Source organism: Ranitomeya imitator, chromosome 2, assembly GCF_032444005.1.
Source record: "Ranitomeya imitator isolate aRanImi1 chromosome 2, aRanImi1.pri, whole genome shotgun sequence".
Taxonomy (NCBI): Eukaryota; Metazoa; Chordata; class Amphibia; order Anura; family Dendrobatidae; genus Ranitomeya; species Ranitomeya imitator.
Genome location: NC_091283.1, coordinates 584,211,134 through 584,234,372, shown reverse-complemented (window position 1 = coordinate 584,234,372; position 23,239 = coordinate 584,211,134). Strand labels below are relative to the sequence as shown.

Sequence of the window (23,239 nt, the reverse complement as noted above, 5' to 3'; positions counted from 1 at the left end):
CCCACTAGTCTGCATTTAAGCATAGTCAGATTCCCACACTAAGGCCAGTTGATCGTGCAACCTTTGTCGCTCTTCTCTGCACCCGCTCTAGTTCAGCTATGTCTTTCTTATGGGGCTGAGGATGCAGTGGGAGATGGAGCTGAGGATGCAGTGATTGTTGTGGTTTCATCACTTCATGTCTGTGTGGGAAGATGCAACATAACCTCCTCCTCTTTCACTTCCTCCACCTCCTCTGCTGAGCTACTCACCTGCATACCTCTGGCTTCACACCAAGTGGGAACTACAACCTCATCATCATCCTCTCTGTTCTCACACTTTTCGCCCTGAGAGTCACCCTTCTCATCTTCCAGCCCTGACATCACAGTGCAGTCTGCGTGCATTTCTGGTATTTGAGTTTCATCAGGATCACCTCCACCCTTGGTGGTTAACGTCTGGTGATGAGGGTCTGAATTCTGCTTGGACCCTTCTTCATCGGGCCCGGATCCAGCATGAAAAAATTTTGGGTATTGGTGCAGATGCTTTCCTCTGGATTCTGTGATTCTTCGGAACAGACCTCTGATGGTCATGGAATAGAATGTGTGAACAGCTCTGCAGACTGAACCTTTGAGGTTCCCCAGAGTCAGTTAGGCATTTGGAAATTTTTGACAAGGGGGGAAACAAGGGTGATTGGGGTGAGGGTTGTGCTGTGTGTCATGTTAAGGTGGAGCAAGAGGAGGAGAGGCCACTTGATGCAGAGCTTGTCATCCATTATAGCACATGCTCTTTCTGAGCTTCATCTACAAGGCATACTGCTGCGCATCTGCCAGTAACAGATGTTTTCAGTGGTCTTTGGATAGGACAAGACGGTGTTTGTTCAGTTGAGCCTTCATTCACATTAACACCTAACCCATGTACATGTCCAACACCAAGCCTATTTCCCCTTCCACCATGACCTCTGTTATGACCTGGTGGTCAGGACAATAATGGACCTGGTGGTTAAGAGCACATGGAATGACCTGATAGTTACTGATAATAAAGGACGAGCTCTGGGACGTGGGAACTCTGCTGACCGCAATCCCTAATCCCATCAGACACACTAGAAATAGCCATGGATTGCGCCTTATGCTCCTTATGCAACTCGGCACAGCCTAAGGAACTAGCTAGCCCTGAAGATAGAAAAATAAAGCCTACCATGCCTCAGAGAAATTCCCCAAAGGAAAAGGCAGCCCCCCACATATAATGACTGTGAGTAAAGATGAAAATACAAACACAGAGATTAAATAGATTTAGCAAAGTGAGGCCCGACTTACTGAACAGACCGAGGATAGGAAAGGTTACTTTGCGGTCAGCACAAAAACCTACAAAAAGACCACGCAGAGGGCGCAAAAAAGACCCTCCGCACCGACTCACGGAGGCGCTCCCTCTGCGTCCCAGAGCTTCCAGCAAGCAAGACAACAATAAAAATAGCAAACTGGACAGAAAAATAGCAAACCAAAGAAATACAAGCTGGAACTTAGCTTCTGCTGGGAAGACAGGTCACAAGAACGATCCAGGAGTGAACTAGACCAATACTGGAACATTGACAGGTGGCATGGAGCAAAGATCTAAGTGGAGTTAAATAGAGCAGCCAGCTAACGAATTAACCTCGTCACCTGTGGAAGGAAACTCAGAAACACCCACCAGAGGAAGTCCATGGACAGAACCAGCCGAAGTACCAAGATTGCCTTGCGCAGGCGTGTACTACGGAGGACAGAGAATGAACTTCAATCCAATATTGCAGCCAGCATGCAGCCAGCGGGTAAGGAAAGGGTGAATCAAAAACCCAAAAACCCCGCCTCCATGGCTGAAGATTGTTCCCTCCAAATTCAGGTGACAGTGTCCCTTTAACCTTCCACTTCTTGAAATGTGCACTATTGAAATCTAAAAAGCCATTTGAATCCACTTTTTTGAAGTGGGATTTCGTAATGATTTTTTTCACACTATGGCTGATCTCTAAATCAAGAAATACCATTTTTTCTTTATTAATTTGTGATGTAACGGTAATCCCCCAGGTGTTATTATTGAGCTCCTTTATTAATTGTGCCGCTTCCTCCTCTGTCCCCTTCCTTATGATAATCAGATCATCTATGAAATGCTTATAAAGACTTATTTTGTCATAGAAAACAGGCTTAGAAAGTGACGATGAGGACTCGAATCGCCCCATGAATAAGTTTGTGAAACTTGGCGCGGTGCCGAGCAACTCTAAGTACAGTACGCCTTCAAAAATGAACACATTGTGTTCAAGAATGAATTTCAGACCCTTTAACAGAAAATCTCTTTGTTCGGGGAGCATCTCTGTCTTTGCTAAATAAAAACCCACTGCATTTACCCCCATTTCATGATCTATGTTGGAATATAATGAATTTACATCCAATGAGATAAAGGAATAGTTATCTTCCCATTCAATATCCCTCAGCTCCTCGATTGTTTGTGTAGAATCTCTCAAATATGAAGGAAGAGACATTACTAAATCTTGTAGAAACAAATCAATAGAATGAGAAAGATGACAAGTTAAAGACCCTATTCCTGATATAATTGGTCTACCAGGTGGTTTTTCACAGTTCTTATGCAATTTTGGTAAATGATAAAATAATGCCATGGTTGGGGCAGGATTTGATAAAAACCTTTTTTCTGTTTTATTGAGAATGTTCCTCTCATAGGCTTCCTTAATCATATGGTGATAGTCCCGAACAAAGGATTGTGTAGGATCTTCTTTTAGAATTTTGTAATATCTCATATCAGACAATATGTTCAAAGCTTCCTCAATATAGTCAGATCTGTTTTGCACAACTACCCCCCCCCCCTTTATCAGCTTGCCTTATTACTATGTCTGTATTTTGTCTCAAATCCTCCAATGCCATTTTTTCTCTTTTAGAGATATTGTTCTCCTTTTTTATCTTATTTTTTCCAATTCTATGCTTTTCGATTTTATGTTTATTATTATTATTATTTTCCCATTTCCTAAATTCTTCAGATACTAATGAAAAAAAAGTGTCTATATTTGGTCCTCTGTGTTGATGAGGATTAAACTCTTAAAAGGCATTTCTTGTTGAATGAAAAAAATGGGGACATTGGGGATCCCAAAAAAAATACTGATCCCAATAGAGACAAACAAAGAAAGGGAATATATCCACAAGGAGGTACACCCAAAATCTCTATTTAATCCTCATCAACACAGAGGACCAAATATAGACACTTTATTTTCATTAGTATCTGAAGAATTTAGGTAAAGGGAAAATAATAATAATAAACATAAAATCGAAAAGCATAGAATTGGAAAAAATAAGATAAAAAAGGAGAACAATATCTCTAAAAGAGAAAAAATGGCATTGGAGGATTTGAGACAAAATACAGACATAGTAATAAGGCAAGCTGATAAAGGGGGGAGTAGTTGTGCAAAACAGATCTGACTACATTGAGGAAGCTTTGAACATATTGTCTGCTGATATGAGATATTACAAAATTCTAAAAGAAGATCCTACACAATCCTTTGTTCAGGACTATCACCATATGATTAAGGAAGTGTTAGGAGTCGAGTTTCCTCTGCTGCACAGGGGGAATCTCGATCCATCTCCGCTGCGGTCTCCCATTCTCCTCCGGCCGTAGTGGAGTCTGCTCAGCGGGGACGTCGCTCCCAGTGTCTTGCTCGCTCTCACTCTGTACAGAGAGTTACTGCTGCTTCTTCAGCTCCTGCCATTAAAGTCAGTGCTGGTCAGCGGCGAGCGGACTTCCCTGGGACTAAGTCCTTGTTTGCGCACACTGAGCATGCCCAGGGCAAGATCTCCCGTTGGAGATCGAGGGTCATGTGCTCAGGCTCTGCAGCACATTCCATTGGACCTCTTGGCAGGTCTTGGAAGGGCAAAGTTTTTGTGGCCACTTCCTGTGCTGCAACTATATAAACTGCGCATGACCGCACGGCCATGCGCTAGTGTACAATTAAATACATGTGTTTGTTGTGAGTGCAAGTCGTTCATTAAATACCCCCTACCCTATTGTATGACTGTTCGCGTATGGAGTATGGCTGCTATCTAGCGCCCGACAAATCACTCAACGTGTCACACGTGTATCAGCGTCTATTGCTGTGACCGCCAGTGCGGCGCCACGCGCCAGTAGTGCGCTTCCTGACCCACGTCTGGGTGCTTAGTGGTGCCTGCCAGCACGGCACAGTTCGCACTTCGGTGCTCTAATTATAAGAGTTGCCTAACACACCCTGTTGCGGTGTTGTGTCAGCAAGTGGTCTAATCGGACTTCAATCCTAGTTGGGGTTAAGTTCGCTAACTGCTTGCTCGCCTTCTATGTGCGGTACCGCGATCCTGTGACGCAACAGGATCGCTTCCTTCACGTTGGGTGAAGTTTAACCCACGCGAGTATACTTATGAGTACCGCCATATAGTCCGTCATTACTCAGCAGCAGGTTCCATCTCTGCACGGTGGACCCCGGGCTACGAACGCACCGTACACTATCAGTCTTATTATTTGGTGCGTTCCGCTAGCCCTAACATTACACTAGCGCCAGGGTCTGGCTAGTGATGACGGACAAACAGCAATCCCTGCGGTATATACAGCAGCTGGAGGGTAGGTTGGCGGCTCTCGAGAGTGCAACCTCAGCTGTGGATGTTACCGCAGTTGCTGTACAGGCTGCCAGCGTGGCTGCAGCAACTTTGTCCATTGCCACCCCTGTTCCGACATTTTCTCGCCTCCCGCTGCCAGAAAAATTTTCTGGTAATAGCAAATTTTGTAGGGGATTCGTGAGTCAGTGCTCTATTCATCTCGAGCTTCTGGCTGCACGTTTCCCCACAGAGCGGGCTAAGGTGGGATTTATTGTGTCTCTATTGTCGGACAGGGCGTTGGAATGGGCTACGCCGCTGTGGGTGCGTGGCGATCATGTGGTGCAGAGTGCTCCTCTGTTTTTGAGTACTTTAAAACAGGTCTTTTTAGGACCTCAAGTCACCCATGACACTGCGCTCCAACTGCTGGCATTAACTCAGGGTGAGTCCTTGGTCAGTCATTTTGCCGTCCAATTCCGCACTTTAGCATCTGAGCTGGAATGGTCAGATAAATCTTATCCCTATATTTTGGAGGGGCTTGGCTGACCATGTAAAGGATGCTCTGGCCACTAGGGAGATTCCTGCCACACTGGAGGAGTTAATAACAGTCTCCACTCGAATTGACCTCCGTTTTAACGAGCGGAGGTTAGAGCGAGCCCAGTGTAGGCAGAGGTTTCGGCTGGCTCCTACTTTCGCCAAACCTCTGGAATCTCCGGTCCTGGTTCCTGAGTCACATGAGGCCAGGGAAGTGTCACAAGCGGGACCTAAGTCCCGGACCGCTTGTGCACTCAGGGTCTGTCATGTTTGCCAGCAGTCTGGACATTTAGCCACCAGATGTCCTCAGCGGTCGAGGAAACGTCAGCGTCTAGTGGTCGTAGGTGGAGGTACACTAGACACGGCGACGTTTGCCTCTAAATTTTCCTTTAAGGGGACAATTACTTTAGGCTCATTCTCCCACTCGGTAGAGCTCTGCGTGGATTCTGGGGCGGAGGGCAATTTTATGTCTTCTGCCTTCGTCCAACGCCACGCAATACCTCTGGTTATGCTAGCTCAACCTGTAACGGTACGAGTGGTGAATGGGTCGACTCTGCCCTCACAGATAACTCACCAGACCATCCCTTTTACTCTGTCCATGTCGCCATCTCATCAGGAGATTATTTCTCTGCTCGTCATTCCAGAGGGAATTGATGAGGTCCTGTTGGGAATACCTTGGCTACGGTACCACTCTCCTCATATCGAGTGGTCCTCAGGCAGAATTCTGGGATGGGGTGAATCTTGTGGGGGTAGGTGTCAGAGGGAGTGCGTTCAGGTAGCTACAACTGAGGTACCCGCAGATCTTTCCTCTCTCCCCAAGCAGTATTGGTCGTATGCAGACGTATTCTCCAAAAAGGCGGCGGAGACCCTTCCGCCCCATCGCCCCTATGACTGTCCTATTGACCTCTTGCCTGGTGCTGAGCCTCCCCGGGGTCGAGTCTATCCGCTATCTCTCCCAGAGACGGAGGCAATGTCACAGTACATCCAGGAAAATCTGGTAAGAGGGTTCATCAGGAAGTCAGTGTCACCTGCTGGGGCAGGGTTCTTCTTCGTGCAGAAGAAGAGTGGGGAATTGCGTCCATGCATAGACTACAGGGGTCTTAACGCCATCACCGTTAAGAATAAATACCCTTTGCCTTTGATATCTGAACTGTTCGATAGGCTTCGGGGAGCAAGGGTATTTACTAAATTAGATCAGCGGGGTGCTTACAACCTGATTCGCATCCGTGAGGGGGACGAATGGAAGACGGCTTTTAACACCAGGGATGGGCACTATGAATATCTGGTGATGCCCTTTGGGCTGTGTAATTCCCCAGCTGTTTTCCAAGACTTTGTGAACGATATCTTCCGGGATATGCTTTCCACCTCGGTCGTAGTCTATCTGGATGATATTCTCATCTACTCTCCAGATATTGACTCCCACCGGAGAGATGTTTGCAAAGTCTTCGACCTCCTACGGGCAAACTCCCTCTATGCCAAGTTGGAGAAGTGTATGTTTGAGCAGGAGTCCTTACCTTTCCTAGGCTACATCATCTCAGCCCAGGGATTGGCTATGGATCCTGCCAAACTACAGGCTGTGATGGACTGGCAGGAACCCCATTCTCTTAAAGCGGTGCAGCGCTTTATGGGGTTCATCAATTATTATCGCCAGTTCATCCCGCATTTCTCAACTTTGGTAGCTCCCTTGGTTGCCCTCACCAAGAAGGGGGCGAATCCCAAATTGTGGTCTGAGGAGGTCTCCAAGGCCTTTATCTCTATAAAGTCACACTTCACTAGCGCTCCCATTCTTCATCCCCCCGATGTTGATAAGCCATTTATCATGGAGGTGGATGCCTCTTCTGTTGGTGCTGGAGCAGTCCTCTTCCAAAAGAATGCTCAAGGTCGGAAGCATCCTTGCTTCTTTTTCTCCAAGACCTTCGCACCAGCAGAGAGGAATTATTCCATCGGGGACAGGGAGTTGCTAGCCATGAAGTTGGCTTTCTCGGAGTGACATCTCTTGGAGGGAGCACGTTTTCCCTTCCAAGTCTTCACAGATCACAAAAATTTGGTGTATCTGCAGACAGCTCAGCGGTTGAATTGTCGCCAGGCCAGATGGTCCTTGTTCTTCTCCCGGTTTCATTTCACCCTCCATTTCCTTTCTGGGGAGAAGAACATTCGGGCCGACGCTCTCTCTCGCTCCGTTGTGTCATCTGCGGAGGAGGAGCCTCGGCTTATTGTTCCCACCGAGAGTTTGAGAACCGTGGCCCCAGTTTCGCTGGAGTCTGTGCCCCTGGGCAAGACTTTTGTTCCATCTAGTTTGCGACCAGAAGTTCTCTCTTGGGTGCACTCGTCCAGGGTGGGTGGACATTTTGGTACTAAAAGGACATCAGAGTTACTGGCAAGGACATACTGGTGGCCGCATATGGCTCGTGATGTCGTGGAGTACGTTCGGGCGTGTGTCTCTTGCGCCAGGAACAAGACTCCTCAGCAACGGCCAGCTGGTTTGCTTTATCCTCTGCCCGTGGCAGACAGGCCCTGGGAGATGGTCGGGATAGACTTTGTGGTTGGCTTACCCAAGTCTCATAATTGCACCATTATCTGGGTGATCACCGATCATTTTTCCAAAATGGTGCATTTGGTGCCTCTTCCACGGCTACCATCTGCACGGGCGTTGGCTGTCTTGTTTATCAAGCATATCTTTCGCTTACACGGTATGCCAGACAAAATTGTTAGTGACCGGGGTCCCCAGTTTGCGTCTCGATTCTGGAGGGAGCTATGTCGTCTACTCAGTATTGAGTTAAATCTCTCTTCGGCATATCATCCCGAGATGAATGGGTTGGTAGAAAGGGCCAACCAGACCTTGGTCACATATCTACGACATTTTGTTTCTGCCAGACAGGATGACTGGGCATCCTTGCTACCGTGGGCAGAGTTTGCACTTAACAATGCCGTAGCCGACTCCACCGGTCAGACTCCATTCCTCTTAAATTACGGCCAGCATCCGCGTGTTCCTGTGCCCATGCCTGTGTCTTCCGCTGATCCCAGGGTGGCAGACTGGGCTGTGGAGGCACGGGACATTTGGGATCGCACGCAGGATGCCATTCGGGCCTCCAAGGAGAGAATGAGGTCCTCCGCCGATGTTCATCGGCGCCCCGCTCCGACTTTTGCCCCTGGCGACTTGGTGTGGCTCTCCGCCCGTAACATCAGGCTGCGAGTTGAGTCCACTAAGTTTGCTCCTCGCTACTTGGGTCCCTTCAAGGTTCTCGAACAGGTTAATCCTGTGGTCTACCGCCTGGCTCTTCCTCCACGCTTGGGTATCACCGACATCTTTCATGTGTCCCTCTTGAAACCCGTATACATGTCCCGGTTTTCCGAGTCATCTGCCGGGACATCGGGTTCGTCTACGGACGATTACAAGGTGAACGCTATTTTGGGGTGCAAGGTGGTACGCGGCAAAAAGTTTTATTTGGTGGATTGGAAGGGTTATGGTCCAGAGGACAGGTCTTGGGAGCCTGCTGAAAACATTCGGGCCCCACAGCTCATTGCTGCCTTCGAGCGTAGCGAGGCCCAAGGAGGGGGGGGCCCTAGGAGGGGGGGTAATGTTAGGAGTCGAGTTTCCTCTGCTGCACAGGGGGAATCTCGATCCATCTCCGCTGCGGTCTCCCATTCTCCTCCGGCCGCAGTGGAGTCTGCTCAGCGGGGACGTCGCTCCCAGTGTCTTGCTCGCTCTCACTCTGTACAGAGAGTTACTGCTGCTTCTTCAGCTCCTGCCATTAAAGTCAGTGCTGGTCACCGGCGAGCGGACTTCCCTGGGACTAAGTCCTTGTTTGCGCACACTGAGCATGCCCAGGGCAAGATCTCCCGTTGGAGATCGAGGGTCATGTGCTCAGGCTCTGCAGCACATTCCATTGGACCTCTTGGCAGGTCTTGGAAGGGCAAAGTTTTTGTGGCCACTTCCTGTGCTGCAACTATATAAACTGCGCAAGACCGCACGGCCATGCGCTAGTGTACAATTGAATATGTGTGTTTGTTGTGAGTGCAAGTCGTTCATTAAATACCCCTACCCTATTGTATGACTGTTCGTGTATGGAGTATGGCTGCTATCTAGCGCCCGACAAATCACTCAACGTGTCACACATGTATCAGCGTCTATTGCTGTGACCGCCAGTGCGGCGCCACGCGCCAGTAGTGCGCTTCCTGACCCACGTCTGGGTGCTTAGTGGTGCCTGCCAGCACGGCACAGTTCGCACTTCGGTGCTCTAATTATAAGAGTTGCCTAACACACCCTGTTGCGGTGTTGTGTCAGCAAGTGGTCTAATCGGACTTCAATCCTAGTTGGGGTTAAGTTCGCTGACTGCTTGCTCGCCTTCTATGTGCGGTACCGCGATCCTGTGACGCAACAGGATCGCTTCCTTCACGTTGGGTGAAGTTTAACCCACGCGAGTATACTTATGAGTACCGCCATATAGTCCGTCATTACTCAGCAGCAGGTTCCATCTCTGCACGGTGGACCCCGGGCTACGAACGCACCGTACACTATCAGTCTTATTATTTGGTGCGTTCCGCTAGCCCTAACAGGAAGCCTATGAGAGGAACATTCTCAATAAAACAGAAAAAAGGTTTTTTATCAAATCCTGCGCCAATCATGTGGTTATTTTATCATTTACCAAAATTGCATAAGAACTGTGAAAAACCACCTGGTAGACCAATTATATCAGGAATAGGGTCTTTAACTTGTCATCTTTCTCATTATATTGATTTGTTTCTACAAGATATAGTAAAGTCTCTTCTTTCATATTTGAGAGATTCTACACAATTAATCGAGGAACTGAGGGCTATTGAATGGGAAGATAACTATTCCTTTATCTCATTGGATGTAAATTCATTATATTCCAACATAGATCATGAAATGGGGGTAAATGCAGTGGGTTTTTATTTAGCAAAGACAGAGATGCTCCCCAAACAAAGAGATTTTCTGTTAAAGGGTCTGAAATTCATTCTTGAACACAATGTGTTCATTTTCGAAGGTGTACTGTACTTACATAGTAACATAGTAACATAGTAACATAGTTAGTAAGGCCGAAAAAAGACATTTGTCCATCCAGTTCAGCCTATATTTCATCATAATAAATCCCCAGATCTAAGTCCTTCTACAGAACCTAATTGTATGATACAATATTGTTCTGCTCCAGGAAGACATCCAGGCCTCTCTTGAACCCCTCGACTGAGTTCGCCATCACCACCTCCTCAGGCAAGCAATTCCAGATTCTCACTGCCCTAACAGTAAAGAATCCTCTTCTATGTTGGTGGAAAAACCTTCTCTCCTCCAGACGCAAAGAATGCCCCCTTGTGCCCGTCACCTTCCTTGGTATAAACAGATCCTCAGCGAGATATTTGTATTGTCCCCTTATATACTTATACATGGTTATTAGATCGCCCCTCAGTCGTCTTTTTTCTAGACTAAATAATCCTAATTTCGCTAATCTATCTGGGTATTGTAGTTCTCCCATCCCCTTTATTAATTTTGTTGCCCTCCTTTGTACTCTCTCTAGTTCCATTATATCCTTCCTGAGCACCGGTGCCCAAAACTGGACACAGTACTCCATGTGCGGTCTAACTAGGGATTTGTACAGAGGCAGTATAATGCTCTCATCATGTGTATCCAGACAATTGCTCGGCACCGCGATGGGGACTCGGGTCGCGCCAAGTCTCGCAAACTTATTCATGGGGCGATTCGAGTCCTCATCGTCACTTTCTAAGCCTGTTTTCTATGACAAAATAAGGCATTATAAGCGTTTCATGGATGATCTGATTATCATATGGAAGGGGACAGAGGAGGAAGCGGCACAATTAATAAAGGAGCTCAATAATAACACCTGGGGGATTACCTTTACATCACAAATTAATAAAGAAAAAATGGTATTTCTTGATTTAGAGATCAGCCATAGTGGGAAAAAAATCATTATGAAATCCCACTTCAAAAAAGTGGATTCAAATGGCGTTTTAGATTTTAATAGTGCACATTACAAGAAGTGGAAGGTTAATATACCCCACAGCCAATTTTTTCGCATCAGAAAGAATTGTACGAGAGAATCTGATTATGTAGCTCAGTCCAAAATTTTAAAAAGAAAATTCAAGGAAAAATGATACCCGAAAAATTTGATAAATGGTGCATATAGGGACAATAAAATAAAAACACAGGAGGAATGTTTAAAAGGAAAAACCAGGAAGGGGGATAATTTGACTATTGGTAAAGAAAAAAGTGATGATCGCTGGAAAATGAATTTTGTGACAACATTCAATAGGGGAAATAAAGTCATAAGAACTGTGCTTTCTAAATATTGGTATATCTTGAAACGCGACCCTGTCTTGGGAAAATATCTCCCTGATAAAAGAGGGATTACATATAGAAGGGGGAAAACTTTGAAAAATTTGGTGGCCCCCAGTAAATTAAAAAAGCAGTTGGATTCAAAAACAAAAACCATTTACAAAAATAAGGATCAAACTTTATGTGGAGTTCTTCAAGGCACCGGAGTTTTTAAATGTAACTCCAAAAAATGTTGTACCTGTGGGATCCTAGATCATGAAGCTAAAACTATCAAATGCAATAATACTGGTGATGTCTTTGAAATCTCACAAAGACTCACCTGAAGTAGTGATCATGTTGTATATGTCATCACATGCAGTTGTGGTTTGCAATATGTGGGACGCACTGTACAGACACTGAGGTCCCGCATTAATGGCCACAGAAAAAGAGCAAAAAACGGCTTTTTAAAACATAGTCTCTCAAGGCATCTACTACTTAAACATAATAAAATTTTTAACATAAAAGTAATTCCAGTGGAGCAGATACCCTCTGGAGTTGCAAACAGGAATGCTCTTTTAAACAGGAAAGAAACGTTTTGGATATATTGTTTGGGAACATTATTTCCAAATGGATTGAATGATATCATAGAGAGAGTTTAAAGGTTTTTTTTTTTCTCTCTTTCTTGCATCAATGTTAACAAGGCTGTATCAATCAGTGGGTGTTTTCCTGAACTTGGTCCACACCCCAAATCAAGTTTCTGAGGCTGGGATAAAAGGTTTGATAATATATATAAGTCTAATTGAATTTTATACTAGTAGGATTTGTACTGTGTTTTTATGAAACCTGAAGAAGGATATATACTGTATCCGAAACGCGTTGTATCTCTTCTATTTTAAGTTATGAAATAAAAAAATATAAAATATCATCTTTGGATGTTAGTCCTGGGAAGCGCTGCCATTCATGGGCTGGATGTGCTTTTCTTGAATTACTCATCCTGTATGAGCCTTACTCTGGCTCTTTCACTTGGATGCACCCGAGGCAAGCTGCAAGCCCTGTATATTGAAAAGTATCTCAGAGGGAATTTTGAGGATACACAATCTAAAGCCATTCTAGTCTTTTATCAGGTGAGTGCATAATATTGTGCACCCTTTAGGCCGGTTTCACACGTCAGTGGCTCCGGTACGTGAGGTGACAGTTTCCTCACGTACCGGAGACACTGACTCACGTAGACACATTGAAATCAATGTGTCTCTGCACATGTCAGCGTGTTTTCACGGACCGTGTGTCCGTGTGCAAAACACGGAGACATGTCAGTGTTCGTGGGAGCGCACAGATTACACGGACTCATTAAAGTCAATGGGTCCATGTAAAACACGTATCGCACACGGACGCTGTCCATGTGCAGTCCGTGTGCCATGCTGGAGACAGCGCTACAGTAAGCGCTGTCCCCAAACGTGGTGCTGAAACCGCCATTCATATCTTCTCTACAGTAGCATTCGCTGGTGAGAAGATATGAAAAATCCTTTTTTTTAATGTTTTTTCGTGTTTAAAATAAAGATTCCTGTCCCCACCCCCCTCCCACGCCTGTGCGCCCCCCGCTGTTAATGAAATACTCACCGAGCTCCCTCGCAGCGTCCTGTCCTGGATGCAGCTTCTCCTCTATGAGCGGTCATGTTGTGCCGCCGATTACAGTCATGAATATGCGGCTCCACCTCCCATAGGGGTGGAATCGCATATTTATCACTGTAATGGGTGCTTCTACTCAGTACAGAGCAAAAGTCTGAATACTTATGACCAAATGATATTTCAATTCTTATTTTTTAATAAATTTGCAAAAACAATTTTTCAGTCAAGATGGGGTGCAGAGTGTACATTAATGAAAACAAAAATGAACTTTTTGAATTTACCAAATGGCTGCAATGAAACAAAGAGTGAGAAATTTAAAGAGGTCTAAATACTTTCCGCACCCACTATAAGTACACAGAATCCTGTTAGTCATGGCCCTTTGGTAAAGACCATAAGATATCATTCGCACGTCAGTATTTTGCACCATTGTTTGTATGCAAAAGCATGGAGAGGAACTTACAAAGAAAAACTTTAATTGAAAGATTGATATATATTTTGTGTTTTGAAGACACTCCTGGGTTTGTCATACAAATGCTGATTAAAAATACTGATGCTTGAATGAGGCCCAAAAATTTGTATCATATTTATGGAAACATCTGGTGGATTTAAAAAAGTAAAAAAAATGGAATACCCTAGGGAGCAGCAGGAATGAAATTAAAGGAAAAGCTGGACACTTTTGATCCTGGTCTTCTTTCAGTAAGGGTCAAAAAGGTAGTCACGCTTCTTATTTTTTCACAGTATTAATAATCTTTATTTTTTATATAGCACTAACATATTGCGCAGCGCTTTACATTTTGCACACATTATCATCACTGTCCCTAATAGGGCTCCCAATCTAAATTCCCTATCAGTATGTCTTTGGAGTGTGGGAGGAAACCACCAACTCTTTGCAGATGTTGTCCAAGGTGGGATTAGAACCGAGGACTCCAGTGCTGCAAGGCTGCAGTGCTATCCACTGAGCCACCGTGCTGCCCTGAGAGGTCTTCTAGAAAAAAAATAGCTTATTTCTACCTAGCAATGTGTGATTGGTGAGGGTCTAATTCATTAATGAGACTACCACCAATTGGCAGTAAGAGGCAGTGACAATGCAACAAGTGCTGAGAAAGTGAATGAGGCTAAGCATCAATACCAGTTGCAATCAATCATGGTCTTGGGTAAAAATGTAGAGGTCCAATACCCTGGGAATTATTGCAGCCACTTTAGTCTGCTGATTAGAATGAACCGCTGGACTGGAGCCTCACCAATCATATAAATATAAATCATATAAAATGTTGTATTTGAATATCTTTTATACAGGCCATAACTATTGCCATATACCAAGGCACAAATTAATACATAGTCTCATTGCTACATTGAAGAACTGTTGTACTTTTACTATTTCTTTCAGCCTACGAATTATAGACCTTACGCTTCCACAAATATCTTTGCACCTTTTACCTGGTATTGGAGTTCATCTGCACCTATACACAAAAGTGGCAATCAATGGTAATAGGTAAGAAAATACATTTAATTTAAATGTGTGATGGTTTTTATTTTGACTGGATATGGGATCCAGGATTTAGGAGCGACCAGAGACCCTGGGTGGGAAAGTTCGCTCCCATACACCTGTCTGTGTCATACAGGTCTATTACAGGGGTCCCCAACTCCAGTCCTCAAGGCCCACCAACAGGTCATGTTTTCAGGATTTCCTTTGCATTGCACAGGTGATGCAATTATTACCTGGGCAAGACTAAGGAAATCCTGAAAACATGACATGTTGGTGGGCCTTGAGGACTGGAGTTGGAGACCCCTGTATTAACAGACAGCTGGGTTAGCTAAGCAGAGCGTGTTGTTTTGGAGTTGGAGAAAGATTATTCATGGTGGACAGTCTATGTTAGAGACTGAGAAGTGCCTATAAATGCAAGTTGGTAAGACCATTTTATTTCCTTTGCCAGAGGCCTGACTTGTTATTGCTTTGTGTTGAAGAAAGATGACATTTATTTTGGATCTGTAAAGCTTATGAAGGAGTATAAACTTTAGTTTTTTTGGACATTGAAACTGTCACAATTCCTCCTCTCAGTGAGTGACTGCTTTGCTGCCCTATGGAATCTGGGTCATGCTGAGTTGTCAGTATTTTGATTTATAGCTTTGCAATCCAATCTTGTGATGGGCATGCTGAGCTGTCAGTACTTTGATTGAGAGCTCGGCCGTCCAATCTGTGACCGGGAGCTGCTGGGCTTTTCTTCAGATGTTCTCTGTTCTGGAGATTGCTCAGCTACTTAACTGAGTTGTCTGCCTCTGAACCCTGGCAGATGTAGTTTGCGCTTCCTTTTTGCCTGATTCTGTTGTGCTGAGTTTTGATCTTCTGCTGCCTGACCCTTTGGACCGTGTTCTGACTATCCCTTCATCTTATCCTTTTGCTTTGATCTACTATCTCCTGGAATTTTGACCCTGGACAATGACCATAATTACTCCCTTGTCTTTTTCCTTGGTTTTCTAAGTGCTATGTGCTCTCTTAGTACTGACCCCAGAACATCTGACTTCTCTGCCTCACAGTTTGTAAGTTTTACAGAAATCTATGCACAAGCAGATAAAATCTTATTTAAGACATGCTTTAAGATCAGGTTGCAGCCACAAAAAATGTTGCTCAAGACATATTTCTCAGAACAGGGCCGGCTCCAGTTTTTCATGGGCCCTGGGCAAAAGAGTCTCAGTGGGCCCCTTAGCGCATACCACAATTCATGATGCACAGACATGGCAGAGAAATATAGCTATAGTACAGTGCCAAAGATTTCACTGACTTCTTATATTACATTACATGAGTGATATCAGTAGCCCAGAAACCGGACTGCAGAATCCTCCTACAGTATTATGGGCACCACATAGTGCTCCATATATAATAATGAGCCCCATATATTGCTCCATATAGAATAATGAACCCCATATAATGTTCCATACAGTATAATGTGCTCCATATCTTGCTCCATGCAATATAATGAGCCCTATATAATGTTTCATGCAATATAATGAGCTCTATATATTGCTCCATACAGAATAATGGACCCCATATAATTCTCCATACAGAATATGACCCATATAATGCTCTATACAGTAAATGAGGGGCACCATATATTGCTCCAAACAGAATGGGCCCCATATAATGCTCCATATATAATTGACTACCGTATTCGTGGTTCTCTGCACTGACTTTTCAAGCAGAGGGTGCACAGTACTGACATCATCGCGCCCTCTGATGCGAATGTCACTGTTAGAGAACAAGGAAGATGCCACAGTGGTGGATTCGGGAGAGGTGAGTATCGCAAATGCATACCAGAGTCCCCGACGGCGAGTTGGCCCCCCACCTCCTCAGGGTCCTGACTCTGGACCTGTCTCAGAGCTACTTTATTATATAGCAAGTTTATTATGCACTGTAATGCGGCATCGTGAATAAGCAGAACTTATCTTCTCACTGAGCCTCACAGGTTTGTAAAGGACATGGACAAGGAGAGAAAAAGCCTTCTCTGTTCTGTTCGGAGAGGCATCATCTATCTTGAGCAGCGTTTCTTCAGGCGGCAATCTGATAATATTGTGTTGCTAGGATTGGTGGCAGTCTGAAATAGATGAAAATCTTGGATTACTTCTCAGAGAGCCAATTTAAAGGGAAGCCAACATGAGAAAATGAGATATTGTTTAAAACATTTTTTTTTGTATTACATGTATTTTTTTAGTTTATGGACTTTTGAAAGGCATTTGATACAGTGCCATAAAAAAGGTTGGTACATAAATGAGAGTAATTTGACTAGGGGAAAACACGTGTAACTAGGTTAACAACTGGATCTGCGATAGGAAAGAAAGGGTGTTAATCAATGGAACACACTCAGATTGGGTCACAGTTAACAGTCTATTGCCTCTTCCTGTTAACATATTTATTAATAACTTTGTAAGAGGCATACAAAGTAGAATTTCAATATTTGCAGATGATACTAAATGCTTAAGGGTACTCAACACAGAGGAGGATAATTTAATGTTACATAGGGATCTTTATAAGCTGGAGGTTTGGGCTGAGAAATGGCAATTGAATTTCAATTTCGATAAATGTAAGGTTATGCACTTGAGCATAGGAAATGAAATATATAATTATGTACTAAATTGCAATATACTGTGTAAAACTGTCATTGAAAAATACTCAGGTGTATAGTTGGACAGCAGTGAGGAGCGAGCGTGCTTGCCACTGCTCTATACTTGAATGAGCATCGGGGTTCGGGTACAATCATTTCTCGAATGAGTATCGCGGGTGCTTCAGAGCCATTCTTGAGTCCCTGCCCCGCATGTTTCACGGCTGTTAGACAGCACCACCCAGTCTTCCACATGGGTCAGTCTCACCAGCCTAAAGTCTGGATCACTTAATCCTCATGCTGATCCTCCTTCCTCCCATCATGTTGAGTCTCAGCAAACTAGTGATCCCACACTAGGACACTCTAAGGAGCTCTTTACAACATAATTTCTTGATTGTTGCCTCTCAACCTGCATGCTCCAAGAGGGAGAGGAGGACATGTTGTTTAGTGATCCACAAACCTAATAGGAGCCACGGCCACAAGAACATGATGGTGGGGAATGCCTAACTTTGGACAAAGGTGAAGATAATGATGAGACATAGCTGCCGCTATGTCTTGTTGTAAGTCATGAACTAAGGAGAACTAGATGAAAAGAACTAGATGAAAATAACATTAAACACATACATCCTTACGATGCTCAGGAGATGGTGCCACTGCCCCTATGCGCGTTTCGGTGGCGTGCCTTCATCAGGGAAAGACTTCCCCTGATGGTTGAATGCCTTGCTTTGTGAGGTAGTGACAAATGGGGCTGACCACTATGGTCTGATGATTTATACTATTGATCAAAAGTACTAACAGTGCCCCTGATGTTCCACTCCAAATTACGCTGGCATTAACAAATATATTTATGTGGATACTATTAATTCATGTTATGCCGGATGCTCAGTAGGGGTGCCACTCATATTTGTTTGGCTCATGTACCAGCACTCTTGTTCGCTATTGGTTTTTTAAAAAAAATTTTGTATATGTAAAAGGCAAATCCTATTTAAATAAAGATTGTTATATTTGTTCTATATACACATTCTTTCTTTATATGCTGTTATGTATGAAGCGTAGAACGTGTGCTTATTAATAAGTTATATGGACGTTATATACTATTTCTCCAGCATTAGGAATTACGTCCTTCTAAATAGGGGTATTTTTTTATTCCTATTCAGATTTCAAGGTATGTAACACTCAAACTTATTCAAAATTTATTTGACATTACATTGCTTATCCATAGGTTATTAAATCTTGTTCGGTCATTTTGTTGCTGTAAAAGCCTCCAAAAACTTGTTAAAAAATATATTAATATTATGTTGTGTATCCATAGACTTTTACATATTCTTGGGTAGATTTAGTTGGTAAATAAGCCTAAAAAAACTTGCTAAAAATTTTATCAGTATTTTATTAGTATTATTATTATATTGCTCACCCATAGACTATTCTGTGGTCTGAAATACATTTGTTGTTATATAACCCTCAAAAGTGCAGAGCCTTTATGAGTTTAAGCGTACCAGTATATGACAATTTGAACAGAATGTGTATGATGCCCTCCTTTATGTCTAATACAGGGTGTATCTGAGTCAATTATTTTTTGGGCAGTTCTTGCTTCCTTCATAAATGAAACGTAAATTCCTACTTTTTTATTTAAAAAAAATTGAGCTATCTTAAATTATATATATTTTTTAATTTGGTCACAGATTCTTTGAGGGGTCTTCCCCATGCTGTTCTCCTTCCATTCAGCACTTTTCCCATCCATTTAATCACTTTCCCTCCCCCCAAAACCTTTTTGTAAGGTCTGCCAGAAAAAAGCTTGGCTTTTCCGTTGACTCCCATTATACTCATTACTCAAAACAAGCATTTGAGTATTAGGAATTGCTTGGTTCAAACAACGAGCACCCGACCATTTTAGTGCTCGCTCATCTCTAGTAAGAGACCTTCTTTTATGTCTAATACAAGGTGTATTGGAGTCCCTCTTTTTTCTTATTTTTAGCAGTTCTTGCATTGTCCACATAGGCTTTGTGAGTTTCAGAGTCACTACTTCTTAAATTAAACATAATGTGTCTGACCATACCATGGCAAGGACCCTGAACACAAACTTCCTCAGGATGTCCATGTTTGTGTACAGGTTCGGCGCCCAGAACATTGGTGGCTTCCCACGCTGTCATCGTTATCGCCGATCAAACCACTGTGAGATCACACTGTCTGATGTCAGCATGAGCCCTCAGCTGTGGCTCTGACCAGCAGTAAAAAATTTTATCACGCAGCAGTGGTGCTATGAGTGAGATCACAGGAGCTCATCATTTGATGAACTCCTATGAACTCTCGTACAGCAGCTCAGCGCTATACACTGCAGGAGCGATTATATTCCTGTCAGTGTGTAGCCAGCTGATGGGTGATTAATTTTCACCTTTTTTTTTACTTTGAGTACAGGCACCAGTTGATTACAACTCCCATCAGCAGTTCCTGTTCTCGCTGTTATCAGTGACTACAGGTGTAGGTGGGAGTAATACTCTGATCAGTCGATGCCTGTGGTCAGCGTTAAACTTCGTACCACTAATCACATTCACAGCTGCCAGCGTGATCCCACAGCACTTTGATCGACGTTAACAATCTTACTGAAGATCAGAGCCAATTACTTTCGCTGTCATGTATATGACAGCATGGGAAACCATGGGTGTTCAGGGCCCTCATTTATATGAATGGGGACCAGGTTCAGGTTTGGGTGCTGTTCTGGTACTCGAATCAAACTTTTAATAGATGTTAGGCCAAACCTACTGGACCCGAACATCCACAGGTCAGCCCATCACTACTAATAAAATAATGGGATGCGTTAAAAGAGGCATAGATGCTCATGACAAGAGCATAGTATTGCCTCTATACACATCACTAGAGCACCCGTACTTAAAATGCAGTGTACAATTTTGATCTCCGGAGTAAAAGAAGAACATAGCTGAACTTGAGCGAGTGCAAAGGAGAGCAACCAAGGTTAATAAAGGAATAGGCGAACTGCAATAGAAAGATAGGATATTAAACTTGGGGTTATTCGATTTGGAAAAACGAAGACTTAGGGGTGATCTTATAACATTGTAAAAATATATGAAGGACAGTACAGAGATCATTCTAATTATATTTTTACGACTAGACCTGCAAGGGAGATAAGCGGGCATCCTCTACATCAAGAATATAGAAGGTTTAATCCTGATCACAATTTTTTTTACTGTGAGAGTAATAAGATAATGGAACTCTCGGGAAACTTTATGTTGTATTGGTTGATTCACTAGCAAACTTTAAGAAGCCTGGATGCCTTTGTTGAAAATATATTACAGGTTATGGGCAGTAGATGGTAATGGGATGTTGATACGGCAAACTAGACTCATTGCTGTGTGTGGAGTCGGGAAGAATTTTTTCCCCTGATATGGAGCTATTAGTGTCTTCCCCACGGGGATTTTGTTTTTCTCTGGATCAACATGTAAGGCTATAGGTTGAACTTGATAGACTTAAGTCTACCTCAGCCTTAAAAATGATGAAACTATGGGGGCATGGCCTGATGTGGTACTGAGAGGACGCGTTCCTGAGGAGCTCCTGCCGGGCACTCTATATTACGGCCAAAGCACCCTACACTGGGGCTTTCCCTACCTACCAGATAGGGCCCAGGAAGAACAGGAGCCTCGCGCAGTCGGGGGCGATGTCCGCGGGTCCGGTAACAGCCCTGGATGTCTTCCTTCTCCGGGACCAGGGTGCTGTGGAGGTCCTGGCGCCATCTTGCCATGTGAAGTATGCTGGCCGGGAGCATGCGAGCGGTGCTGGAGAGGGGGATGAGCGATGCGGTGAGTGGCCCTTGGGATGGGCGGCAGTCGAATCCTCTGAGGTGGGGGCCATGATTCAGGGAGATGCCTCTGCCATGTGCCCCCCTGTTGGATCACTTCAGGAGCCCTCTTCTTATAGCCATCAGGTAGTAGCCTCAGGCACTGTGCAGCACATGGGGAGGAATAGCCTTTACCTTTCCCATCTGATCTCTGCCGGGCTACAGCCCTGTCATACCAGTCACATAACATAAACCCAGAGGACTGTGCCTCAAAAGTTGATTTTACTAAATTAACCCCTGGTCTCCCATGTGTGGATGAAGGGTCAGATTGCATGAAGGGACTCTCTGAGAAGGAGGAGGCGAGCTTTCCATAGGACCACTTGCCCCCTCAATTGCTGAAATTTTTCTCTCACTTCCCTTCAAGAAATGACTTCAAGGCATTAATTTCAGAGGTCAAAGTCGCTAGTAGAACAGAAATTGCATGTGTGCAGCAGAACCTCCAGCTTCCGGCAAGCAGAATTGATTCTTTAGAGGGACATGATGAGATGAGGAACATGATGAGACTAGATCCCATGTGACTATCTTATACCAGTCTTCTACTGTGCAGCTGAAGATGGTCAGAGACCTACAGGCTCAAATGGAGGATCTGGACAATAGAGGTTGGAGGTGTAACATTAGCGTAAGGGGGTTCCGGAGACAGGCGGTCAGGAAAATGTTAAATCCATTCTTCAGGAGATATTCACTTCTGTCCTAAAGGATCTTGCTTCCATTCCATTTAAGCTAGATAGAGCGCATCGGGCCCTACAGCCTAAGGGATCTTTCCCCTTTCCAAGAGACATTATTTGCTGCCTCCATGAATTTGAAGTCAAAGAACGGATCATGAAAAAGGCCAGTTCCATAAAGGAGATTTTGTATCAAGACGCCGCCATTCAATTGTTCTCTGACCTCTCTCGTATTACACTACAAAAGAGGAGACTCCTTCGGCCCTTATTGTCTATTCTTAAGGATCTCAACATCCCCTACAGGTGGGTGATCCCCTTCGCCTTAACTGCTCGGAATGAGGGAGTGTCTGTGACTCTGCGTTCCCTTGCTGATTTGCCTTCTTTCTGCAAGAAATTGGATCTCCGGATCCCCAAGAATCCTGATTGCGACACTCCGGACCCGCCAAGACAGCCTCTGCCCTAGTTTGGACCCAGAAGAGAAAGAAGAGCCGACAGAGAAGCAGTGGTGAGGAGAGAGGAATCTTGGTCTCTGCTGACTTTGTGGACAGAACTCTTTTCTTTTTCTGCCCCTCCTTGCATAAAAAGGGGAAAAAGGCAGAATGTGGTTCAGATTAGTGATTATGACTTTTTATTTGCATTTGCCGCTGCAGTCTCATATCTGTATTATAGTATAATAGCTTAATAGCAGTTTTTCATTTTACCCCTTTTATAAGGGGGTTGTGTATTTAGATAATGTTTTGTGTCTGGTGGAGCTTCGATTGAATTTGCTCTCTCCTTTTGGTAGTTTTTGAGGTTGGCTACGACTCCCTGCCTATTTTTATTGTTGCTGCAAGGGGGTATCAATCATGTGGGCTTGTTTTATTTTTTCCACTGGGCCAGCCTCAGTCCAGGTTGTTTTCTAGCTCCTGGGAAAAATTATGTTTTATTCTCTCCAATTGCTTGATTTTTCTTTTTGTGTTCTCTGTTGTCTTTGTCTTCCACATTTCCTTCTGTTTTTCCCATTCCCAATTAGCTGTCTGAAAGTACCTGTTCCTGAACATGGTTTTTTACTCATCCTGGAGGAGAGGGTCAGGTTCTGCCTCTTAAGGAGGGTAAATATGGCTCTGATTTTAACTGCTCATTGGCACATGAGTTTCATTATCTCCCCAAAATGGTACGCTTATTATCTTTGAATGTTAAGGGACCTACAGGAGTTAAGATCCCAAAAAACAGATATTGCCTTTCTTCAGGAGTCACATTTTGACAGTACGGGCTCCTTTGGATTTGCTTCCGCCTTCTTTCCTGTGTCAAACTCTGCATTCTCAAATAATAAGAGAGAGGGAGTTGCTATTTTGATCTCTTCGGGTTGTGCCCTGCAAGTACATAAGGCACACTTAGTCCCCAGAGGTAGATACATCATTTTGGAGACCTCTTTTGCGAGGCAACCCCCTCATCTTGTGCAATCTCTATGCTCCGAATTTCGAGACAGATTAAATTTTTGAGAAAAGTCCTCTCCCTACTCCAAAAACTTCTGCCAGCTGCTTTGTTGATTGGGGATGACTTTAAGTCCCCTTCTCAGAACAATTTGATAGATTCTCTATAAATGGTAGATCCCCTTCACGAAACTTGATCAATTTAACGAG

The 23,239-nt window shown here is 44.1% G+C and overlaps 1 protein-coding gene across 2 annotated transcripts in view; it reads left to right on the top strand.

Moving 5' to 3' along the window:
* Nucleotides 1-23,239, top strand: part of LOC138665089 (BPI fold-containing family B member 4-like) — a 171,776-nt gene that overhangs the window by 75,124 nt on the left and 73,413 nt on the right. For both annotated transcript variants that reach the window (XM_069752262.1, XM_069752263.1), the window contains exon 4: nucleotides 14,399-14,503. In XM_069752262.1, the coding sequence (XP_069608363.1) occupies nucleotides 14,399-14,503 (105 nt within the window). The remainder of the gene's footprint in view (nucleotides 1-14,398; nucleotides 14,504-23,239) is intronic.